Source organism: Hemitrygon akajei, chromosome 31 (genome assembly GCF_048418815.1).
Source record: "Hemitrygon akajei chromosome 31, sHemAka1.3, whole genome shotgun sequence".
NCBI classification, from domain to species: domain Eukaryota; kingdom Metazoa; phylum Chordata; class Chondrichthyes; order Myliobatiformes; family Dasyatidae; genus Hemitrygon; species Hemitrygon akajei.
The window spans coordinates 39635427-39658259 of record NC_133154.1 but is presented as its reverse complement, the minus strand read 5'-3'; the positions used below and the strand labels follow the sequence as shown (position 1 = coordinate 39658259).

General features: G+C 45.3%; 1 protein-coding gene across 1 annotated transcript in view; it reads right to left on the bottom strand.

Moving 5' to 3' along the window:
- Positions 1-22833, bottom strand: part of LOC140719259 (ras-related C3 botulinum toxin substrate 1-like) — a 111511-nt gene that overhangs the window by 31713 nt on the left and 56965 nt on the right. Inside the window, exons 2-4 of the mRNA XM_073033752.1 lie at positions 12775-12846; positions 7892-8009; positions 1748-1810 (exon numbers count right to left, since the gene is read on the bottom strand). Of these exons, the coding sequence (XP_072889853.1) occupies positions 1748-1810; positions 7892-8009; positions 12775-12846 (253 nt within the window). The remainder of the gene's footprint in view (positions 1-1747; positions 1811-7891; positions 8010-12774; positions 12847-22833) is intronic.

Sequence of the window (22833 nt, the reverse complement as noted above, 5' to 3'; positions counted from 1 at the left end):
TTGCCTGAGAAATCTGTTGGAATTCTTTGAGGAAATAACAAACAGGATAGATAAAGGTGAATCAGTGGATGTTGTGTACTTGGATTTTCAGAAGGCCTTTGACAAGGTGTCACACATGAGGCTGCTTGTGTGACACCCATAGTCTTACAGGAAAGATACTAGCATGGATGGAGCACAAAGAGAATATTTTTTGACTGGCTGCCAGCAACTAGTGGTTTTCTGCTGGTGTTGGGACCACTTATTTTTACATTGTATGTCAATGATTTGGATGATGGAACTGATAGCTTTGTGGCTAAATTTGCATATGATAAAAAGATAGGTGGAGGAACAGGAAGTAGGGAGGCTACAGAAAGACAGACAGAATAAGAGAATGGGCAAAAAATGGCAAATGGAATAGTGTCAGGAAGTGTACCGACATGTGCTTTGGTAGAAGGAATAGAAACGTCATCTGATTTTTAAATGAGGTGCAGAGGGACTTGGGAGTCCTTGTGTCAGATTCCATGAAGTTTAACTTGCAGGTTGAGTCGGTGGAGAGGATGCAAATGTAGGTTAGTATTCATTTCAAGAGGACAAGAATATTAAAGCGAGGATGTAATACTGAGGCTCCAAAAGGCACTGGTGGCACCTCACTTGGAATATTGTGAGCAGTTTTGGATCCCCTGCTTAAGAAAGGATGTGCTGACAGTGCAGAGGATTCAAAGGAGGTTCATGAAAATGATTACAGGAATGAAAGGCTTATCAATGAGGAACATTTGATGCTCTGAGCCTGTACTCAATGGATTCTAGAGGAATGAGGGGGGACATCATTGAAACCTATCAAACATTGAAAAGCCTGGGTAGAGTGCATGTGGACAGGAGTGAGTGAGTGAGTCTCGGACTAAAGGGCACAACCTTGGAATAGAGGAATATCCACTTAGAACAGAGAGGAGGAATTTCTTTAGCCAGAGAGTAGTGAATCTGTAGAATTCGTTGCTACTGGCGGTGGGAAGGCCAATTCATTGGGTAGATTTAAGGCAGAGATTGATAGGTTTTTGATAAGTCAAGGAGTGAAAGATTACGGGGAGAAGGCAGGAGAATGGGATTGAGGGAATTGGATCAGCCATGATCAAATAACAGAGAAACCTGATGGGCTGAATGGTCTAATTCTGCTTGTATGTCTTATAGACTTTTGTCATCCATTGGATGACTAACCTTCTTATCTCTACCCAAAATGACGGACCCTTTATGCTGAGACTGTGATCCCTGGTTCTAGACTCCTCAGCCAGGAAAACATTATTCATGCATCTTCCTTGTCAAAACATTTTGTAGTTTTGGGGTCAATGGTGTCAAGCAGGCTTTTTAGCCTCTCGAGCCCATACTGACCATTCTACACTAGTCCCATTTTCTTTGCTCCACATCCCATTCTCAGACATCACTAAGATACTCTGCTCTCCCTTTCTGAACATCCTGTCCCGCATGCAGAGTTTAATTAGTACTAAAGTTTCCAGATGCCCACACCTGCCTTGCATGCAGAGCAGACACAGTGTTGCCAGGAGCCACTGGCTCGATAAGCCAATGACAGCAAATTGAACGACCAGATTCTGAGTAGTTTGGGGCTGTTTGGAGCGATGGTTCCGGCAGCGAGCAGTGGCATGTTGGCATCCAAGCTCCGGCTTTTAATACCAGGGTACTTGGCAGAATCGGCAACGCCTGGACACGATTCAGGGCGCACTGGGTGTAGGCAGCACCAACACGAAATTACACTCACCTTAGCACGAACGTTTTCAAACGATGCAGGACTGACCAATGAAAAGCAGATCAAGAAAACATCCTGGAAAGGAAAGACAATAAATGGTCACTTGGTGGGTTGGTGCAGCCCAACACCCGCCCGTAACTGTGACATCCTTGGAAGTGGACCTGGTAGGAACAGACTCACTCTTCTTTTTGTCTCTTCTTAGCACTCGATAATTTTTGTTTCTCCCTCTATCCCCATTCACCTACTAAATAATTGCTCCTCACACACACAAGCATCAATAACAAGCGTCCCTGAGCCTTTTGTCTGTATAGGAGAATCAAATAGGATAGGAAAATTGGTCCTGATGAAGGGTCTCAACCTAAAATGTTGACTGTTTATTCCTCAGCATAGATACTGCCTAACCCGCTGAGTTCTTCCAGCATTATGTGTGTGTTGCTCAGGATTTATAACATTCTTGTCGATGGGAAACTGGGTTTCACTTCACCCCTGCATCTTTTCCTGGTCACTGGGGCCAGCCCACTTGGCAGCAGCTTCCCACTGACCAATGACATGCCAAATGAGACCATGGTGTGGAGGCCCAGCACAAAACACAACATGAGAATGATCTCTCAACAAAAGGGCAAAGCACACATGGTGGCCTTCAAGGTTGGACAGAGTGCTCCACAAAACCAGAACAAGGAATAGACAATAGACAGTAGGCCATTCGGCCCTTCTAGCCAGCACCGCCATTCACTGTGATCATGGCTGATCATACACAATCAGTACCCCGTTCCTGCCCTCTCCCCATATCCCTTGACCCCACTATCTATAAGAGCTCTATCTAACTCTCTCTTGAATGCATCCAGAGACTTGGCCTCCACTGCCTTCTGGGGCAGAGCTTTCCACATATCCACCACTCTCTGGGTGAAAAAGTTTTTCCGCATCTCTGTTCTAAATGGCCTACCCATTATTCTTAAACTGTGGCCTCTAGTTCTGGACTCACCCATCAGCAGGAACATGCTTCCTGCCTCCAGCGTGTCCAATCCCTTAATAATCTTATATGTTTCAATCAGATCCCCTCTCATCCTTCTAAATTCCAGTGTATACAAGCCCAGTCGCTCCAATCTTTCAACATATGACAGTCCTGCCATTCCGGGAATTAACCTTGTGAACCTACACTGCACTCCCTCAATAGCAAGAATGTCCTTCCTCAAATTTGGAGACCAAAACTGCACACAATACTCCAGGTGAGTCTCACCAGGGCCCTGTACAGCTGCAGGAGGACCTCTTTACTCCTATACTCAATTCCTCTTGTTATAAAAGCCAGCATGCCATTAACTTTCTTCACTGCCTGCTGTACCTGCATGCTTGCTTTCATTGACTGATGTACAAGAACACCTAGATCTCGTAGTACTTCCCCTTTTCCTAACTTGACTCCATTTAGATAGTAATCTGCCTTCCTGTTCTTGCCACCAAAGTGGATAATCTCACATTTATCCACATTAAACTGCATCTGCCATACATTTGCCCACTCACCCAACCTGTCCAAGTCACCCTGCATTCTCATAACATCCTCCTGACATTTCACACTGCCACCCAGCTTTGTGTCATCAGCAAATTTGCTAATGTTACTTTTAATCCCTTCATTTAAATCATTAATGTATATTGTAAACAGCTGCGGTCCCAGCACTGAACCTTGCGGTACCCCACTGGTGACAGCCTGCCATTCCGAAAGGGACCCGTTAATCACTACTCTTTGTTTCCTGTCAGCCAGCCAATTTTCAATCCATGTCAGTACTCTGCCCCCAATACCATGTGCTCTAATTTTGCCCACTAATCTCCTATGTGGGACTTTATCAAAAGCTTTCTGGAAATCCAGGTACACTACATCCACTGGCTCTCCCTTGTCCATTTTCATAGTTACATCCTCAAAAAACTCCAGAAGATTAGTCAAGCATGATTTTCCCTTCATAAATCCATGCTGACTCGGACTGATCCTTCTATGGCTATCCAAATGCGTCATAATTTCCTCTTTCATAATTGACTCCAGCATCTTTCCCACCACTGACGTCAGTCTAATCGGTCTATAATTCCATTTTCTCTCTCCCTCCTTTCTTGAAAAGTGGGACAACATTAGCCACCCTCCAATCAGCAGGAACTGTTCCTGAATCTATAGAACATTGGAAAATGATTACCAATGCGTCCACGATTTCTAGAGCCACCTCTTTAAGTACCCTGGGATGCAGATCATCAGAATCTCACAATCAACCTAGAGGCAAACAGAGGCTTTAACCTAAAAGTCTTCACTGACTGTCCAGTAACCATTTACATGAATCCCATTTTACTCAGCCCATATTCCCCTTAGTTACGCCCTCACCCGCCAAGATTCTTCCCCATACCCACACAAAAGGGGAAATGTACAGCATCCAATTAACCTTAACAACCAGCACATCTTTGGAATGTGGGAGGAAACAGGAGCAGCCATTGAAAGCCTACCAGACCACAGAATACGTGCAAACTCCACATAGACAGCACTGGAGGTTAGGATTGACCCTGGATCACTGGAGCAGTGAGGAAGTGCTTAATTGGCCATGCCATTTGTCCAGTGTAACAAGTAGGAGCTTGCAGAGTATCACAGTGGTGAGCGTAACATTATTACAGCAGCCCCAGTTCAGTTCCCACCACTGCCTTTAAGGTGTTCATACATTCTCCCTGTGGCTGTGTGGGTCTCCTCTGGGCACTTTGGTTTCCTCCCATATTTCAAAGACGTACAAGTTAATGGGTTAATTGGTTACATGGGTGTAATTGGGCGACACAGGCTCATTTGTATAGAAGGGTCTGTTACCATGTTGTATCTCAAATTAGAATTAAAAATTGGGAAAAAAATTATTACTATATTCATGGGATGCTGACATCACTGACAATGCCAGCATTAATTGTCCATCCCTCACTACTCCTGAATTGAGAAGGCAGTTAGAGCCAAGGTCACTGTTGGATCTGAGTCACTTTGAGCAGACTGGGTAAATCTTTCCTGAAGCCAGCTCAGTTACATGCCCAGGTTTCAGCAGAATTGAAACTGGAGTCACCCTAGACCACTGGGTTCCCCACGATGCTATCACTGTGTTAAACACATTCCCAGGATGAGTTACACAAACGCAATCCCATCCTGACTGGTTACATCACAGTCTGGTATGGAAACACCACTGCACAGGAACGGAAATTTTTACAGAAGGCAGTGGATACAGCCCAGTCCATCACAGGCAAAGCCCTTACCACTAATGAGCATATTTATAAGGAGCACTGCACAGAAAAATAGCATCCATCAAGGACCCCACCAACCCATTCTTCTCACTACCAGCATCGGGTACAAGGTACAGCAGCCTTAGGTCCCACACCACCAGATTCAGGAACAGCTATCAACTACCACTGGGCTCCTGAACCAGCATTGATAACTTCTCTTGCCTCAACTCAGAACTGCTTCCAGAACCTGCAGGCTCACTTTCATAAATTCTACCATAGTTCTTTATATTCCTGTAAATGCCTACATGAAAATTTACCTGAAGGTCGTATATGGTACAGACACTTAGACTGAGATCCTGTGCTAACTCGGTGACTCCCATTACACTGACACTGCAACCGCATCATGGAGTCCACACGTACACAACACTCACCCCCCGAGAATGCATTGTCATGCTCAACCAGGAACTGGTCCTCGCTAATGCAGTGAATAGTTCAGACAAAACAAGAGGTTGGGGGTGGGGGAGGAAAGTACAAGGAATGGAAGGAAACGTTGGATTTCAATGCAGGGGTGTTATCGACTCTCAGAAGTAGAGCTGATTGTTGACATCAGGAGGGGGAAGTAATGCAAACATGTGTCTATCATTAGGGAAGGCAATGGAGAGAGTCATCAGCTTTAAACTACTGGGTAATGGATGACCTGTCCTGGGCCCAGCACAGAGATACAATCACAAGGAAGGCCTACCAATATCTTTACTTTCTTAGGGTTAGGAGGTTTGGATTGTCAGCAATCACTCTAAAACAAACTAGCCTGATTGGTGGCATCATGGTCTAATACAGCAATTCAAACTCACAGAACTGAAGAAGCTGCAGTGAACTCAGCTTAATACATCAGGGCACATCCTCCCCTCCATCGATAACATCTACAGGAGGTGCTACCTCAGGAAGGTGACTTTAAATGCTTCGGTGATATTATTTCAGACGACTTGTCCTGAGCCCAGCACATCCGTGCAATTACGTAGAAATACTCACTCACTCTCTCTCTCTCTCCCCCCCCCCATTGGTAGGGGAGAGCTTCATGCCGATTCTTGAGTCAGAGAACTCAGGGAAAAAAGGCACAGCAGTCATTAACACCATTTTGTTTTGTCTTGTTAGTCTCCCCTCTCGCTGTGTGGCACCTCTTTGCCCTTTTATGAGGGAGAGGGAGCCAGTGTAGGTTAAATTGTCAGGTGAACTATTAGCTTTTGCTGTACTGCAGATGATGGACTTTCCTGCGGGCTTTGGTGTTTGGTGGAGGGAGGGTGCTGATGCTTTTCAGGGTGGGGGAGGGTTGTTGCTTTGTGTGTGGGGAGGGGCCTTTGGGGTTCCAATGTTTTTACTGCCATTCATTCTTTGGGTACCCTTCTGTTTTCGTGATTGTCTGCAAAGAACACGAATTTCAGGTTGTGTATTGTATATATTCTCCGATATTAAAAGGAACTGGTGAACTATTGAGTTTGCAAAGATGCGGCATGACATCTAAAACTCATCTAGAGATGTGTGGAGGAGAGGATATTGACCGGCTGCATCACAGCCTGGTGGGGAAACACCAATGCCCTTGAACGGAAAATCCTACAAAAAGTAGTGAATGCTTTTTGTTCTCACTCCAGGTGAGACCACCACCAGGTTCAGGAAAGGTTGTAACCCCTCAACCATCAGGCTCCTGAAGCAAAGGGGATAACTTCACTCAACTTCCCTTGCCCCATCACCGAGACGTTTTCAGAACCTTTGGACTCACTTTCAAGGACTCCTCATCTCATGTTCTCTATACTAACTGCTTATTTATTTATTTATTATTATTCTTTCCTTCTTTTTGTATTTGCACAGTTTGTTGTCTCGTGCTCACTGGTTGAGTGCTCAAGTTGGTCTGCTCTTTCATTGGTTCTGTTCTGGTTATTTTTCTATGGAATTACTGAGTACGCCTGCAAGAAAATGAATCTAAGGTTTGTATATGGTGATACATATGTACGTTGATAATAAACTTACTTTGAACTTTCAATATCCATCCTCAAAGATCTCCACCATCCAAGGCCACACCATCTTCTCACAGATACCATCAGGCAAGAGCTACAGAAGCCTGAAGTCCCACACCATCAGGTTCAGGAACAGTGACTTCCCTTCAACCATTCAGTTCTTGAACCAACCAACAAAATCCTAATCACTACCTCAGTACAGCAGCACTGTGACCTGTGCTGGGCCCAGCACAAAGGAAGACATGCCAGCGAATTTACTTTCTTAGAGGGTAAGGAGGTTCGGCTTGTTAATGAAACACTTATACAAACAGATGTACTGTTGAAGTGTCCTGACTGGTTGCATCATGCTCTGGTGTGACAATCCAAATGTGCAGGAATGCAAGGAGCTGCAGAGAGTGGAGGAATTAAACCCAATACATCCCTCCCTACCATCGGCAGTGTCTACACAAGGCACTACCTCCAGAAAGCAGCATCCATCATCCGAGACCCTCACCATCCAGGCCACACCATCTTCTCACAGTTCCCAGCAGGCAGCAAGTATGAGGTCCCAGCTACTTCCCTTCGCTCTAAAACCAATAGGCACAACTCTAATCTCTACTTCAACACAAAGCACCAAAACCACTTCGGCCTTACTGTGGAATTTGTTTTTGTTCCTATAGTTTTTTCCCCTCAGATAGTTTAGGTTATGTATTTCTTGTGAATATTGAGCCTGTAAGTTTTTCATTGCACTCTGCGTAGGACAATGAGAGACGGCCGTGCAGTAACAGAAAAGTTCCCACACAGATAGACTTGGCTGGTGCGCAGCTGGAATTTTCTTTTATATAATGTGCTACACAGTTTTCAGGCCATGTAAACATTTCCTGCTCAGAGCAATAGTTGTAACAAAATTAGAGGGAAGGTTGCTTCAGAGTGACAAAGGGGTACGTACTGTCTGTGGGTAAGAGAGTGGCCGAAGTCTGTCATAATCCTCTTGTCCAGCTGTATCCCAGAGTCCCAGGTTCACTGGCTTCCCGTCCACCATCACGTTGGCAGAGTAGTTATCGAACCTGAATGGGGACAGAAGAGTATCAATGGCACAAGTGCAAATAAAGATAAAGATTCACTTCATCAGTCGCACGTACACCGAAACATAGAGTGAAACATGCTACTTGAGTCAAATCAAACCAGTGAGGATCGCACGGCACAGCCTGCAAGCAGCTCAACACAACCCATGCATCTTTGGAATGAGGGAGGAAACCTGAGCACCCAGAGGAAACCCACGCGGTCAAGGCAGAACGTACGAACTCCTTACAAAAGCTGCAGATTTTGAAGTCAGGTCACTCATTCTATAAAAGCATTTTGCTAACTGCTCCGCATCTGTGTCGCTCTCGAAAATCTCCCTGGAAATGCATTATTCCTGCCACTTGTGCAGTGGATCACTGCATTACTTTACCAACTTTGGCATTACTTCATACACACAAGGGATTCTGCAGATGCTGGAAATCCAGAGCAACACACACAAAATGCTGGAGGATCTCAGCAGGTCAGGCAGCATCCATGAAAATGAAAACACAGTCGAGGTTTGGGGTCGAGACCCTTCATCAGGACTGGAAAGGAATGGGGAAGAAGCCAGAAATAAGGTGAGGGGAGAAGGAGAAGTTTATGCTCGAAGGTTATGTGGAAAAGATAAAGGGCTGGAGAAGAAGATATCTGATAGGGGAGGAGAGTGGTCCATAAGAGACAGTGGAGGACGGGCACCTGGTGGAGGTGATAGGCAGGTGAGGAGAAGAGGTGGGGCAGGGCAGATTGGGGATTTGAAAAAGAGGGGAGGGGAAAAATTACTGAAAATTGCTTTTACACATATTTTTCCATTATTTATCTGCAATGGTTCCTCAAGGGGCCTTCCCAAGAGCAGTGAACTCTCCATTATCTCCCCCCCACTGACCCCCCCCCCCCCCCACAGCTGACACTACAGCTCTGTTTACCAGCCGGAAATAACAAAAACTGGTGTGTCAGAGGCAAGAATTTCCCCCTTCTGCTGTCTGAGTCAAAACAAAACTAACAATCAGCAGCTAAAAGCCACGACTAGAGTTGCTGAGTGTGAAGAGAAACTCTCTAGCCAAGCCTTCAAATGGTTATAGCTCCCAAAAGCTAAAAGAAAAAATAAGACACATGCAACAGCTAGGGTTCGTTAATCTGGTGGGAGCAAAGGATGTTGGAAATGGTGAGGGTGGAGCGTCAGGGGCGGGGTGTGGGACAGGTGGCAGAGAAGGAGTGCCAGGGGCAGGTGCAGACACACCCAGCCCTGAGACACCAGGCAAGGACATTTGATTCCAAACAATTGGTTTATTTATCATTACTGACTGTCTCTCTGGTGCTTCCCGCTCCCTCCCCTCTCCCTTCCCCTTTCCCCAGCCGTGATTTCCCTCTCCCTGCTCCCTTCCCTCTCTCAGTCCACATTAAAGACCCACATCAGAATCAGGTTTATCATCATTCACGTCAGGAAATCAGTTTTTTTCGGCAGCAGTACAGAGCAATACCTAAAATTACTATAGTACTGTGTAAAAGCCTTAGACGCTCTAGCTATATATATGGGCTTAAGACTTTTGCACAATGCTGTACAAGAAATCCAAAATAAGAACAGAAAATGCTGAGAGAAAACAGAAATGATGTCAGGCAGCCTTTGTGGAGAGAGAAACTGTTAACATTTCTTTTTCCTCATTATGTCTCTTTCAATCGGTATTTCAGTTCCAATTCCTCCATTTGATTTACACTCGTTCCATGCTAGTGCCTTTGTTTCCTCAACCTTCCAGCACCATTCTGGCATTTAAGGTGAGCAGGGGCAAGTTCAAAAGAGATGTTTATTTATCTGATTATTATTTATTTTACTTCGAGGTACAGCATGGAAACAGGCCCTTCCTCGAAGCGCGACCAGTTAACCCTCTAACCGTACACCTTTTGAATGTGGATGGAAACGGGGGCGCCCAGAGATCCCCTACCCAGACATGGGGAGAACTCCTCATCAGCAGCGGCAGAACGGAATCCTGGTCACTGGTACTACGGTGTTATGCTAACCGTGACACAACCGTGCGCCACCAGATATGTGGGGCAAGCGATTTTCTTTTACAGAGAGTGGCGAGCGCCAGGGGTGGGGGTGAAGCCATTCATGACAGGCTCTTGCGTATCTGACTATAAGTGTGAGGTTATCCACTTTGGGAGTAAGAACAGGAAGGCAGATTATTATCTGAACGGTGTAGAGTTGGGTAAGGGAGTAATACAAAGAGATCTCGGAGTCCTTGTTCATCAGTCACTGAAGGTGAATGAGCAAGTGCAGCAGGCAGTGAAGAAGGCTAATGGAATGTTGGCCTTTATTACAAAGGGAATTGAGTACAAGAGCAAGGAAATCCTCTTGCATTTGTACAGAGCCCTGGTGAGACCACACCTGGAGTATTGTGTACAGTTTTGGTCTCCAGGGTTAAGGAAGGACATCCTGGCTGTAGAGGAAGTGCAGCGTAGATTCATGAGGTTAATTCCTGGGATGTCTGGACTGTCTTACGCAGAGAGGTTAGAGAGACTGGGCTTGTACACGCTGGAATTAAGGAGATTGAGAGGGGATCTGATTGAAACATATAAGATTATTAAGGGATTGGACAAGATAGAGGCAGGAAATATGTTCCAGATGCTGGGAGAGTCCAGTACCAGAGGGCATGGTTTGAGAATAAGGGGTAGGTCATTCAGGACAGAGTTAAGGAAAAACTTCTTCTCCCAGAGAGTTGTGGGGGTCTGGAATGCACTGCCTCGGAAGGTAGTGGAGGCCAATTCTCTGGATGCTTTCAAGAAGGAGCTAGATAGGTATCTTATGGATAGGGAAATCAAGGGATATGGGGACAAGGCAGGAACCGGGTATTGATAGTAATTGATCAGCCATGATCTCAAAATGGCGGTGCAGGCTCGAAGGGCCGAATGGTCTACTTCTGCACCTATTGTCTATGCGATGAATGGAGATTCACAGACCACGTGCAGGCAGAAGACATGAGCAAAATTAGAACACTAGCTTAAAAAGATGTTCTGCAGATGCTGGAAATCTTGAGTAACGCACACAGAATGCTAGAGGAACTCAGCAAGTCAGGTAACCTCTGTAGAGGGAAATAAACAGTCAATGTTTTAGGCTGAAACTCTTCATTAGGGACTTAGTTCCTCCAGCATCTTGAGTGTGTCGCTCAAGATTTCCAGCCTCTTCAATGCCCGTGTAATAGCACAGAACCAGCCATTCAGCCCAGAACTGATTAAACTAATTTCTTCTGCCTACACAACTGTCCACACCCCTCCAAACTCCTCAAAGTCATGTACCTATCGAAGAACCTCTACCAACGCCCTCAACAGTGTAAAAAGAAAACTTGTCCTGCACATCTCCCACACGTCTCCTTTTAAATCACCTCTCTCATCATAAATGGCTGTAGTATTAGATAATACATCCCTGGGGGGGGGGGGGGGGGGGGAGAGAAAAAACCAAAACAGGATTCTGACTGAAGAAAGGCCCATAGGTGCTGAGTTCCTCCGGCATTTTGTGTGTGTTGCCTGGATTTCCAGCATCTGCAGAATCTCTGGAGATTCCGACTCTCTATCCTGTCTATACATTGAACTACAGTACAGCACAGTATCGGGTCTTTGGACCACTCTAACCCCTTCCTCCCACACAGTCTTCCATTTTACCATCAACCATGTGACCATCTACGAGTCATTTTAAACGTCCCCAATGTACCTGCCTCGAAAGCCAACCCTGGCAGTGCATTCCAGACACCCTGTGTAAAATATCTCAAAACACCCTACCTCTCAGTCTTAGCATTTCTATCATGTGCCCCCTCAGCCTCTGGCACTCTAGAGGAAGCAACTCCAGCTTGTACACCGTTTCCTTATCATATATGCCCTCTAATTCAGGCAACATCCTGATAAACCTCTTCTGTACGCTCCCCATAGCCTCTAAATCCTTCCCGTAAGGGGCAAATCAGAACTGAATGCGATATTCCGGACGTAATCAAATGAATGACTCCAGGTACAGTCACAAGATGCACTGGATAGAAGCTGTTGGAAATACAGAGGGGAACGGAGCCAATTCCGCCACGCTTCACACAGTGACGTGTAAAGTTACAACTGTGTACTTCAGTGTGGCATTCACACCTACAAAGTCCTAGTCTTTAAGCAGGGAGTGGGAGCTAAAAGTACAGGGACGGGGGAGCAGGCTTAACATCAGAGATAAGGGACTTAAAAGAAACATCAGGGGCATCGTTTTCACACACACACACAGTTCCGCGTATTTGGAACACAAGGGATTCTGCAGATGCTGGAACTCCAGACTAACACACACACAATTTGCGTATTTGGAACGTGTTGCCAGAAATAGTAGTTGAGACGAGCCTGTTAGCAACGCTCAAATGCCTGACGTTCAGGGACTGGAGAGGTGACGGGCCAGACATGGCAGATGGGACTAGCTCACTGAGCAACACGGACGAGAGTGGGCAAAGGCGCTGCTTCCACGCTGTATGATTCTGTGGTTCAAGATGAAGTTGGATCCCAGGTAGATGATTCTACACCTGATCTGGAAAAATATATTTTATAGATGTCCCAGAGGTGAAGGAAAATTTGGCAAAGGCAGCCAATTTGTTGGTGGTGAGACATAAAACAGAGGTGACATATCGTGGGCCTTTAAAAACAGTCCTTGTAGGTAATGAACAGCCATATAAACCAAATGATTACTATTCTGTGCTGTAGCATAGAGACACACATTCTCACACAGAGACACAGACACGCACACACACACGCACAGATACTTACACAGTCGGGATGTACTCTCCGGGAAAGGCGTTTGTAGTGTAGCTGATCAAGAGGCAGGTTTTACCCACGGCCCTGTGAATGAAAAGAGAAACAGGCATCAAAAACGTGACCATCACAGTCTGCTCTACTTTGCTCTGGCGGCCTTATCACCCACATTACAGCAGTGCCTGCGCTTCGGAAAGCGCACGGTGGTGTAGTGGTTAGTACAATGCTTTACAGCACCAGTGACCCAGGTTCAATTCCCACCGCCGCCTGTAAGGAGGCTGTACGTTCTCCCCGTGACCACTCGGGTTTCCTCCCACATGGGTTCGGGTTGCTGAGTTGTGAACATGCCGGGAACGTGGTAACTTTTGTGGCTTGTCCACAGCACATGAACTGTGTTGGCTATTGACGCAAATGACACATTTCACTGCTTGTTTCAAAGTACATGTGACAAGTAAAGGTCATCTTTAAAAAGAAATTTGCACAGGACAGCATCAGAGAACTCAGCAGGTCAGGCAGCATCTATAGAAATGAATAAACAGTCAATGTTTTGAGCCAAGATCCTTCTTCAGGACTGAGAGCAAGGGTAGGATTGGTAAAACCAGATGTAGGAATCCAGGAATAGAAGGTCATTAAGCTTCACAACTATCTCACTATTCAGTGAGATCCTGCCTTAGTTGTGGAAGCCTTGTTTACTATGCACAGGCAAAATGAAATGCAGAACACAGGGTTCTGAAATTTACTTTGTGAATACATGCAAACTGTATCTGAAACTTATTCCTGAACAGCCCAGATCTTAATAAGGTCAGACTTTTCACTACTGCTCTCAATTCCTGATGAAGAACCTTAGCCCAAAAAGTCAGCTAGTTATTCATTTCCATAGATGCTGTCTGTTTGCTGAGTTCCTGCAGCATTTTGTGTGTGTTGCTCCAGATTCCTTGCCTGTTCCAGCCAGCCCTTCCTTCACCCCAGGGAAAGGATTTCTCTGCACATTCTAGCAATTGCTCTCTTCAATTTAAAATACCAAAGAAAACTTTGGTAAATAATAACTTGGCAAAAAGTTTCATTCTTGCACTTTTCTGATAAGAAACCGAATTTTAGCCCTAGGTTTTATTGATAATATACAAGTATTTCTGTAGCTTCCTTCAACATAATGCAGGACTGTAAACAAAATGGGGTGTTTATCACAAATCACTGGGAAGTGTTCGGACTAGTCAGTAATGTTTTATACCAGAGGGCAACTCACTACAGGAACTTCAGTTTCCAAAAACACATGGGTTGCAGTGAACCAGGTTAATGACTTCCTATGCCAGACTCCAGCAAGACAAGAGATCTATAATTCCTAGCATTCACATCCTCCTAAGCCAGGATGTGCTGTCTGATCCAGGACAGGACCTATAGCCTCTGGTCCTCATACATCCAATCCCCCAGGGTTGGGGGAGGGGAAGGGAGAGAGTCAGAACCCAAGATTAGTGCATCGCAGTGTTGGGGAGGTGGGGTTTATGCAGGAGAATGGGCCATGGTTCCAGGGTCGGGGCAGGGGTGTGGAGATACCAGGTCCACTATTGTGGGCCATGGTGAAGGGTGGGAGGATTACGATAATTAAAGTTAAGAGGCAAATAAAGACAGACGTGGTCGCACTCTGTGTGGGGAGGGCAAGATTAAATCATAAATCAAGTTAAGAATTCCAAAGATTTACACCCTCAATGAAGAAGTATCTCAGTAATGAACACTGTTGCTTTCTTAGAAAGCAAACCCCCCTCCCCCAAGGCAAAACATTATAACATCATTCCAAATGTAGACACGGGAGACACCTACTGAATTGTTTTGGGGAAAAAGGAAGCAACGTTTCCCTCCTGACATCTAAAATTTTGATAAACTTCGAAAGATGTGCGATGGAGAGTGTATTGACTGGCTGCATCACAGTCTGGTATGGAAACACCAATGCTCTTGAATGGAAAATCCTACCAAAAATTGTGAATATAGCCCAGTCCATCACAGGGAAAGCCTTCCCAACCATTGAGAGCATCTACATGAAATGTTGTCGCAGGAAAACAGCATCCATCATCATGCCTATCACCGCCCAGGACATGCTCTCTTCTTGCTGCTGTCAGCAGGACAAATGTATTAGAACCTCAGGATTGACACTACCAGGCTCAGAAATAGTTGCTATCAAGGGCCATCAGGCCCTTGAACCAAAGGGGATAACTTCACTCAACTTCACTTGACCCATCTTTGAAATGTTCCTACAACCTATGGACTCACTTTCAAGGACTCTCCATCTCATGTTCTCAACATTTATTGCTTATTTATTTATAATAATTATTATTATGATTAGTTCTTTTTGTATTTGCACATTTTGTTGTGTTCTGCAATCTGGTTGAACACTCAAATTCATTGATTCTGTTATGGTTATTATTCTATGGATTTATTGAGTTCGCCCAATAGAAAATTGGGTTGTATTTGGTGACATATATGTACTTCTGATAATAAAATTTACTTTGAACTTTGAAATCTCCTGGGTAATGATTAAAATGCTCAATCAGCAAAAACATTGTCATAACAATGCTGTTTATGGGAACTTTTTATGTTGAAGCAGACTGCCACACTTACCAAAACTGTAACAGCTTGGAGAATTATCACTTTGGCTGTAACGTGCCCTGGGATGTTCTGAGGTTGGGAAGGCCACTACGGAAATACAAATCTTTGCTGCTGAAGCTTGAGACTTTAGGGTGGAAGTACAGACCCTCAGCTTGGTCCAACATGCAGCAAGGTGGCAAAGAAAACAGTGGAGGCTTCGTTGTTGCTGGGTTGGATTTCCAAGCATTGTGGATTATGATTCATTGAAAACTCGCCTAAAGGGTTGAGTCATTCTGAAAGCTCTGTGCTCTATACAACAAAATCCATCTCAAATCTTCAAACAAATAAGGCCATAAGACATAGGATCAGAATTAGGCCATTTGGCCCATAGAATCTGCTCCACCATTCCATCCTGTCTCATTTATTTTTCCTCAACACCATTCTCCTGCTTTCTCCCTGTAACCTTTGACACCCTTATTAATCAAGAACCTATCAACCTCCACTTCAAATATACCCAATGACTTGGGCTCCAAAACAGTCTTTGCAAATGAATTCCACAGATTGACTACCTTCTAACTAAAGAAATTCCACTTCAAAATTATATATTTTAGCTTAAGAAACAGCCAGATTCAGGGGCTGCAAAGATTTATTCTTGTCTGTAATAACAGTGTTTCATGGAGTGCAAATTCTCTCATCTTCTGCGATCTCTGGCCTCTTCCCACACTCACACAAGCTCATCTTGGACTTAGAACCCCAAACCCTTCCCTCCTCTCAAACCCCAACACTTTCACAAAGAGCTTCTTCGTCTGATTGAGTGAAAGGAGCTATACAAATACAGGTGGTCACTAGCATCTTCCCTCTTACAGGTACTCCAGTCCTCATTGAGGGGTCAGCATTGGAAAGGGTGAACAGTTTCAAATGCCAAAGTATCCGAAACTCCATCCTGGACCCAACATTACAAAGAAGGCATGTCAGCGGCTATATTTTATCAGGAGTTTGAGGAGACTTGGTATGTCTTCGAAGACTCTTAGCTAATTTCTGCGATGTACTGTGGAGAGGCTGCATCACCATCTCGCACGGAGGGACCACCGTACAGGATTTAAAAAGCTGCAGGGGATCGTGGACTCAGCAGCTCCATCATGGGCACCAGCCTCCCCACCATCGAGGACATCTTCAAAAGAAGTTGCCTCAAGAAGGCAGCATCCAACATGAAAGACCCTCACCATCCTGTACACCCCCTGTCAGCATTACCACCATCAGGGGAGAGGTACAGGAGCCTGAAGACACACTCATTTTAGGAACTGTCTCTTCCTCTCCACCATCAGGGGAGAGGTACAGGAGCCTGAAGATACACACTCATTTTAGGAACTGTCTCTTCCTCTCCACCATCAGGGGAGAGGTACAGGAGCCTGATGACACACACTCATTTTAGGAACTGTCTCTTCCTCTCCACCATCAGGGGAGAGGTACAGGAGCCTGAAGATACACACTCATTTTAGGAACTGTCTCTTCCTCTCCACCATCAGGGGAGAGGTACAGGAGCCTGAAGATACACACTCATTTTAGGAACCGTCTCTTCCTCTCCACCATCAGGGGAGAGGTACAGGAGCCTGAAGATACACACTCATTTTAGGAACTGTCTCTTCCTCTCCACCATCAGGGGAGAGGTACAGGAGCCTAAAGATACACACTCATTTTAGGAACTGTCTCTTCCTCTCCACCATCAGGGGAGAGGTACAGGAGCCTGAAGACACACACTCATTTTAGGAACTGTCTCTTCCTCTCCACCATCAGGGGAGAGGTACAGGAGCCTGAAGACACACACTCATTTTAGGAACTGTCTCTTCCTCTCCACCATCAGGGGAGAGGTACAGGAGCCTGAAGACACACACTCATTTTAGGAACTGTCTCTTCCTCTCCACCATCAGGGGAGAGGTACAGGAGCCTGAAGACACACACTCATTTTAGGAACTGTCTCTTCCTCTCCACCATCAGGGGAGAGGTACAGGAGCCTGAAGACACACACTCATTTTAGGAACTGTCTCTTCCTCTCCACCATCAGGGGAGAGGTACAGGAGCCTGAAGATACACACTCATTTTAGGAACTGTCTCTTCCTCTCCACCATCAGGGGAGAGGTACAGGAGCCTGAAGATACACACTCATTTTAGGAACTGTCTCTTCCTCTCCACCATCAGGGGAGAGGTACAGGAGCCTGAAGACACACACTCATTTTAGGAACCGTCTCTTCCTCTCCACCATCAGGGGAGAGGTACAGGAGCCTGAAGATACACACTCATTTTAGGAACTGTCTCTTCCTCTCCACCATCAGGGGAGAGGTACAGGAGCCTGAAGATACACACTCATTTTAGGAACTGTCTCTTCCTCTCCACCATCAGGGGAGAGGTACAGGAGCCTGAAGACACACACTCATTTTAGGAACTGTCTCTTCCTCTCCACCATCAGAGCTCTGAATATGGTCCTTGCGCACCACCTCACTCTTTTGTATAATTTCATGTTTATGTATTCTTAATGTAACTTATATTAATTTTACCTATTGCACTGTGATGCTGCTACAGAGCAAATTTCATGACACAAGTCAGTGATAAAATCTAATTCTGGTTCAGATGGAAACCGTACAAGATAGTTTGTGAAATAAATACCTCGATGAGCACCTTGTTGGTAGAAAGTTTTCGCTCCTGAAGGCAATAAATTTTCAGCCAGCAGGTAACTTGAAAGCGGAACAGTTTATGATGAGGGCCATGAGGCTGATAGAGGCCATTTGGCCCATTACACTGTACCTGTGTACTTCTGAGCAGTAATATTATAGAGGTGTATGAAATCATGGGGGGGGGGGGCACATAGGACATCCTTATTCCAGAGCTGTGGTGTCATGAACTGGAGGGCTTAGGTTTAAATCTAGAAGAGAAAATTTTATGAAGAAAGTTTGAGTGAGCTTGGACTTTTCTCCTTGAAGCAAAAGAGGATAAGATGTGACTTGATAGAGGTAACAAGATGACAAGATCGAGTGGACAGCCAGAGATTTTTCCCGAGGGTGGAAATGGCTAACACAAGAGGGCATCATTTTTAAGCTGAGTGGGGGGAAAGTATGGTGGGGGGTGGGGGTGGGAGGTGACAGAACTAAGTTTTCTTTTTCACAGAGTGGTAGGTGCATGGAATCCTTGCCGAGGGTGGCGGTGGAGGCACAGAGAATTTAAGGGCATTGAAGAAACTCTTTGATAGGCACATGGATGTAGGAGGGAAGGGTTAGATTGATCCTAGAGCAGGTGAAAAGGTCAGCACAACATCGTGGGCCAAGGTGCCTGTACTGTTCAAGTGCAGTTCTCCCATTAATCCTGGGCACAGGTAACCACCCCTCATCACAAACTTCTCAACAACAGAACCAGGCAAGGGCAACGAAGGATAAGGAAGCACAGAGGGGAAGTTTATGAAACAATGGAATCTTTTACAGTGACTGACTGGAATATTGCATCTACGTTTAAGTGATACGTTTAAGTTCACTCTGTTCACACAGGACTGCACGACCAAACTCCTGAGTAATCACATTGTCAAGTTTGCTGATGACGCGACAGTGGTGGAGCTCATCACCAACAATGACGAGTGTGATCGTAGGGTCAGGTGACCTGTCCCGCCAAATATTTTTATAGATTAACCAAAACTCCAAACAGCAGCACAACCAATGAGGCCATGGGTGTACCTCTACATTGGTGAGACTTGGCCCAGATTGGGAGGCTGCTTTGTTGAGGAACAGTATTTTGTCTGCTGCAAGAGGTAGGATCTCCTATTTCAGTCTGACTTCCATTCCCATGACATGGCCTCCTCTACTGCCACGACTGAGGCCAAACTCAGGTTGGAGGAGCAACACCTCATATTCTGTCTTGGTAGCCTCCAACTTGATTTCTCCAACTTTTGGTAATTTCTACACCCCCCCCCCCCCTTACTCCTTTCCCTTCCCCATCTTCTTTTATTGGGTTCTGCCCCTCTCTTTTCCAATCTTGATCAACAGTTGGCCAGAAACACCATTTTTCCCCAGAAAAGTTGGTGTGTGTTGCACCTGTAGGTCTTTCTCACCAGTGACCAGGGCTACTGTTATTTCCCAACAGACTCCTCCCATTATAATGAGAAGGAATGAGTTGTGTATTTCATATCTCAGTAGTATGAGTAATATTGTAAATATGTTGTTGATAAAAGCATTCTTTGTTTGTTTACCACTAATACCATTGCCAAAAGGGGTCTATAAAGTAACAGGTTTTCTTTTGAGAAAGAATTCTACAGACATTGTGTAAATGACTTCCCTCTATTTAAACAAAGCACAGTATTCATTCTCTTCTTCCTCTTCAGTATTTGTTGCTTCATGGAATGCAAAGTTTTGTTTATTTTTTTTGAACAAAGGCATGGTTTTAGGGCCCATGTTCACTGGAGTTTAGAAGAACAAGAGATGATCTTGACGGAAAACTAAATGATTCTGACAAGGTGGCTGCAGTGGACAGAGGGGTGAGCTTTCAGTACCACTGAGCAGCATACACACCGTGCTGGAAGAATTCTGCAGTCAGCATCGATGAAGGGGAATAAACTTTCAGCATTTTGGCTGAGACCTGTCCTCAGGACTGGAAATGAATGGGGAGGTGGGGGGGGGGGGAGAAGCCAAGCTGGCAGGTGATAGATGGAACCAATAAAAGGCTAAAGAGGAATCTGATGGGAGAGGAGTGCATACTCCTTCCCCTCACAACTTACTGAGTTCCACCAACATTTCAGGTGCTGCTCAAGGTTTTCAGCTTCTGCAAAATCTCTTGTATTTATGATTCTATCCTTTGACATGAGCAGTGAGGTTCCACCACTTGCTTGCAGTGCAGGCTAAGATGGCTGCAATAGGCCGCACTGATACCACTTTCAAGAAGGAGCTAGATAGGTATCTTATGGATAGGGGAATCAAGGGATATGGGGACAAGGCAGGAACTGGGTATTGATAGTAGATGATCAGCCATGATCTCAGAATGGCGGTGCAGGCTTGAAGGGCCGAATGGTCTACTTCTGCACCTATCGTCACTGTGCAACCATCACCAGATTACCAGTAAGAAACATATCGAGACATCTCACCACTACTGAATAGCTAATTCTACAAGACAGGATACTGAAACTATTTATTTAATCAGTCATTAAACTATTAAATGTTTCAGAATGCCTCTGACATTCCTACAAAGCAGGCACACCTCAGGACTCCTATTCCAATCAGGATCACATGGATATGGAGATAACAGCATGCTTAAAAAGGTTCCGATCCAGATGGCACTGAGTTGCGGTTTCTGACGATGTCGTATCTCAGACTTTTTAGGTTCATAGGGATGGTTTGGGGGACAGAGGGTGGAGTTAGGGTTTAGGGACAGGAATGGGGAAGTTCGAGGACAGAGTCTAAGCCTCACTCTGAGCTCGGAAGCTAGTGATGTGGTCGGATGTTGGGTTAGGAGAAGTCAGGGGTTAGTGGCCCTCACAAGTCAGTGGGTTGTCAGTGTGTTATGGGAACTGTGTTCCATGCAGGCAGGACAGACGAGGGATGGTAATCTCCTGGGTATGCAAGTAACAAGTCCAGAGCTTGCGGCATAGTATTCAGGATCCTGTCAACAGTAAGTCCATAATTCAAGGCCTGGTATTTGGGTGCTCAGAGTTCTCATTCATCATCATCGGTTGATACCAAAGATCGAAGCCTGAAGGTCAAATGCAATGCCAGAATTCGAGGCCTGATGGCCAGAGACCCAGGTTTTCAACCCTCCGAGTCCAAGGTCTATGAATGCACGAGTCCAAAGGAGGCCGAAGATGGTCTGAGGTGGGGTTAGAGGAATGTGTGTGTGGGAGGGATAGCCTGTTTCACTGTTGTCACTCGGTACGTTCTGTGTTGTTCTACGGGCACTTGCGGGCTGCCTCCAGCACATCCTTGGGTTGTCAATGTGCATGTAACTGCATGTGGAATAAATCTGAATCTAAAAATGAAGCTGCAACATATGAACCTGCACACCATGATGTCACCATTCTGGAATGCCTGTCCTTCTGCCTTTCAACTGGTCAAGAATCAGATGCTTTTCACCTTGATTTACTCGAGAGATTGATGCACAGTTCATAGAAATTTATACAGGCAAAGCATCATCAACTTCAAACCCTGCACAGGTTATAGAGGAGGATATCTTTGCTACCCTGAGGCAAATCAGGGTGGATAAATCCCCAGGGCCTGACAAGGTGTTTCCTCGGACCCTATGAGGGGCAAGTGCAGAAATTGCCGGGGCCCTAGCAGAGATATTTAAATCATCCTTAGCAACAGGTGAGGTAGCAGAGGATTGGAGGATAGCCAACATTGTTCCACTGTTTAAAAATGGCTCTAAACCTAAAGCAGGAAACTATAGACTGGTGAGCCTGACATCATTTGTGGGAAAGCTATTGGAAGGTGTGCTAAGGGACCAGAGTATTTGGTTAGACATGGACTGATTAAGGATAGTCAGCATGTCTTTGTGCGTGGTAGGTCATGTCTAACCAATCTTCTAGAGTTGTTTGAAGGAAGTTACCAGGCAAATAGATGAAGGCAAGGCAGTGGATGTTGTCTACATTTAAGGCACTTGACAAGATCCCACATGGGAGGCTGGACAAGAAGGTTCAGTCGCTCGACATTCAGGATGAGGTAATAAATTGGATTAGAAGTTAGCTTTGTGGGAGAAGCCAAAGAGTGGTAGTAGATAGTTGCCTCTCTGGAGACCTGTGACTAGGGGTGTGTGCCACAGGGATCGGTGTTGGGTCCATTGTTGTTTGTTATCTATATCAATGATCCGGATGATTCTGTGGTTCACTGGATCAGCAAATTTGTGGATGACACCAAGACTGGTGGAATAGTGGACTGAGGAAGGCTACCATGGCTTGCAGAGGGTCTGCATCAGCTGGAAAAATGGAAGATAGAATTTGATTCAGACAAGTGCAAGGTTTTGCACTTTGGTAGGACCAACCAGGCTAGGTTTTACACAGTGAACGGTAGGGCACTGAGGAGTGTGGTGGATCTGGGAACACAAGTCCATAATTCATTGAAAGTGGTGTCACAGGTAGAGAAGGTTGTAAAGAAAGCTTTAGGTACATTGGCCTTCATAAATCAAGGTACTGAGCAGAGAAGATGGGATATTACATTGAAGTCGTGTAAGATGTTGGTGAGGCCTAATTTGGAGATTTGTGTGCAGTTTGGTCACCTACCTACAGGAAAGATGTAAACAAGGTTGAAAGAGTACAGAGAAAACTTCTTCACTCAGAGGGCCATGAGAGTGTGGAATGAGCTGCCAGCTCAAGTGGTCCATGTGAGCACAATTTTAACATTTAAGAGAAGTTTGGATAGGTACATGGGTAGTTGGGGTAAGGAGTGCTATGGCGCCAGTGCAAGTTATTGGGAGTTTAAATGGTTTTGGTATGGACTAGATGGGCCAAAGGGCCTGTTTCTGTGCTGTACTTCTCTA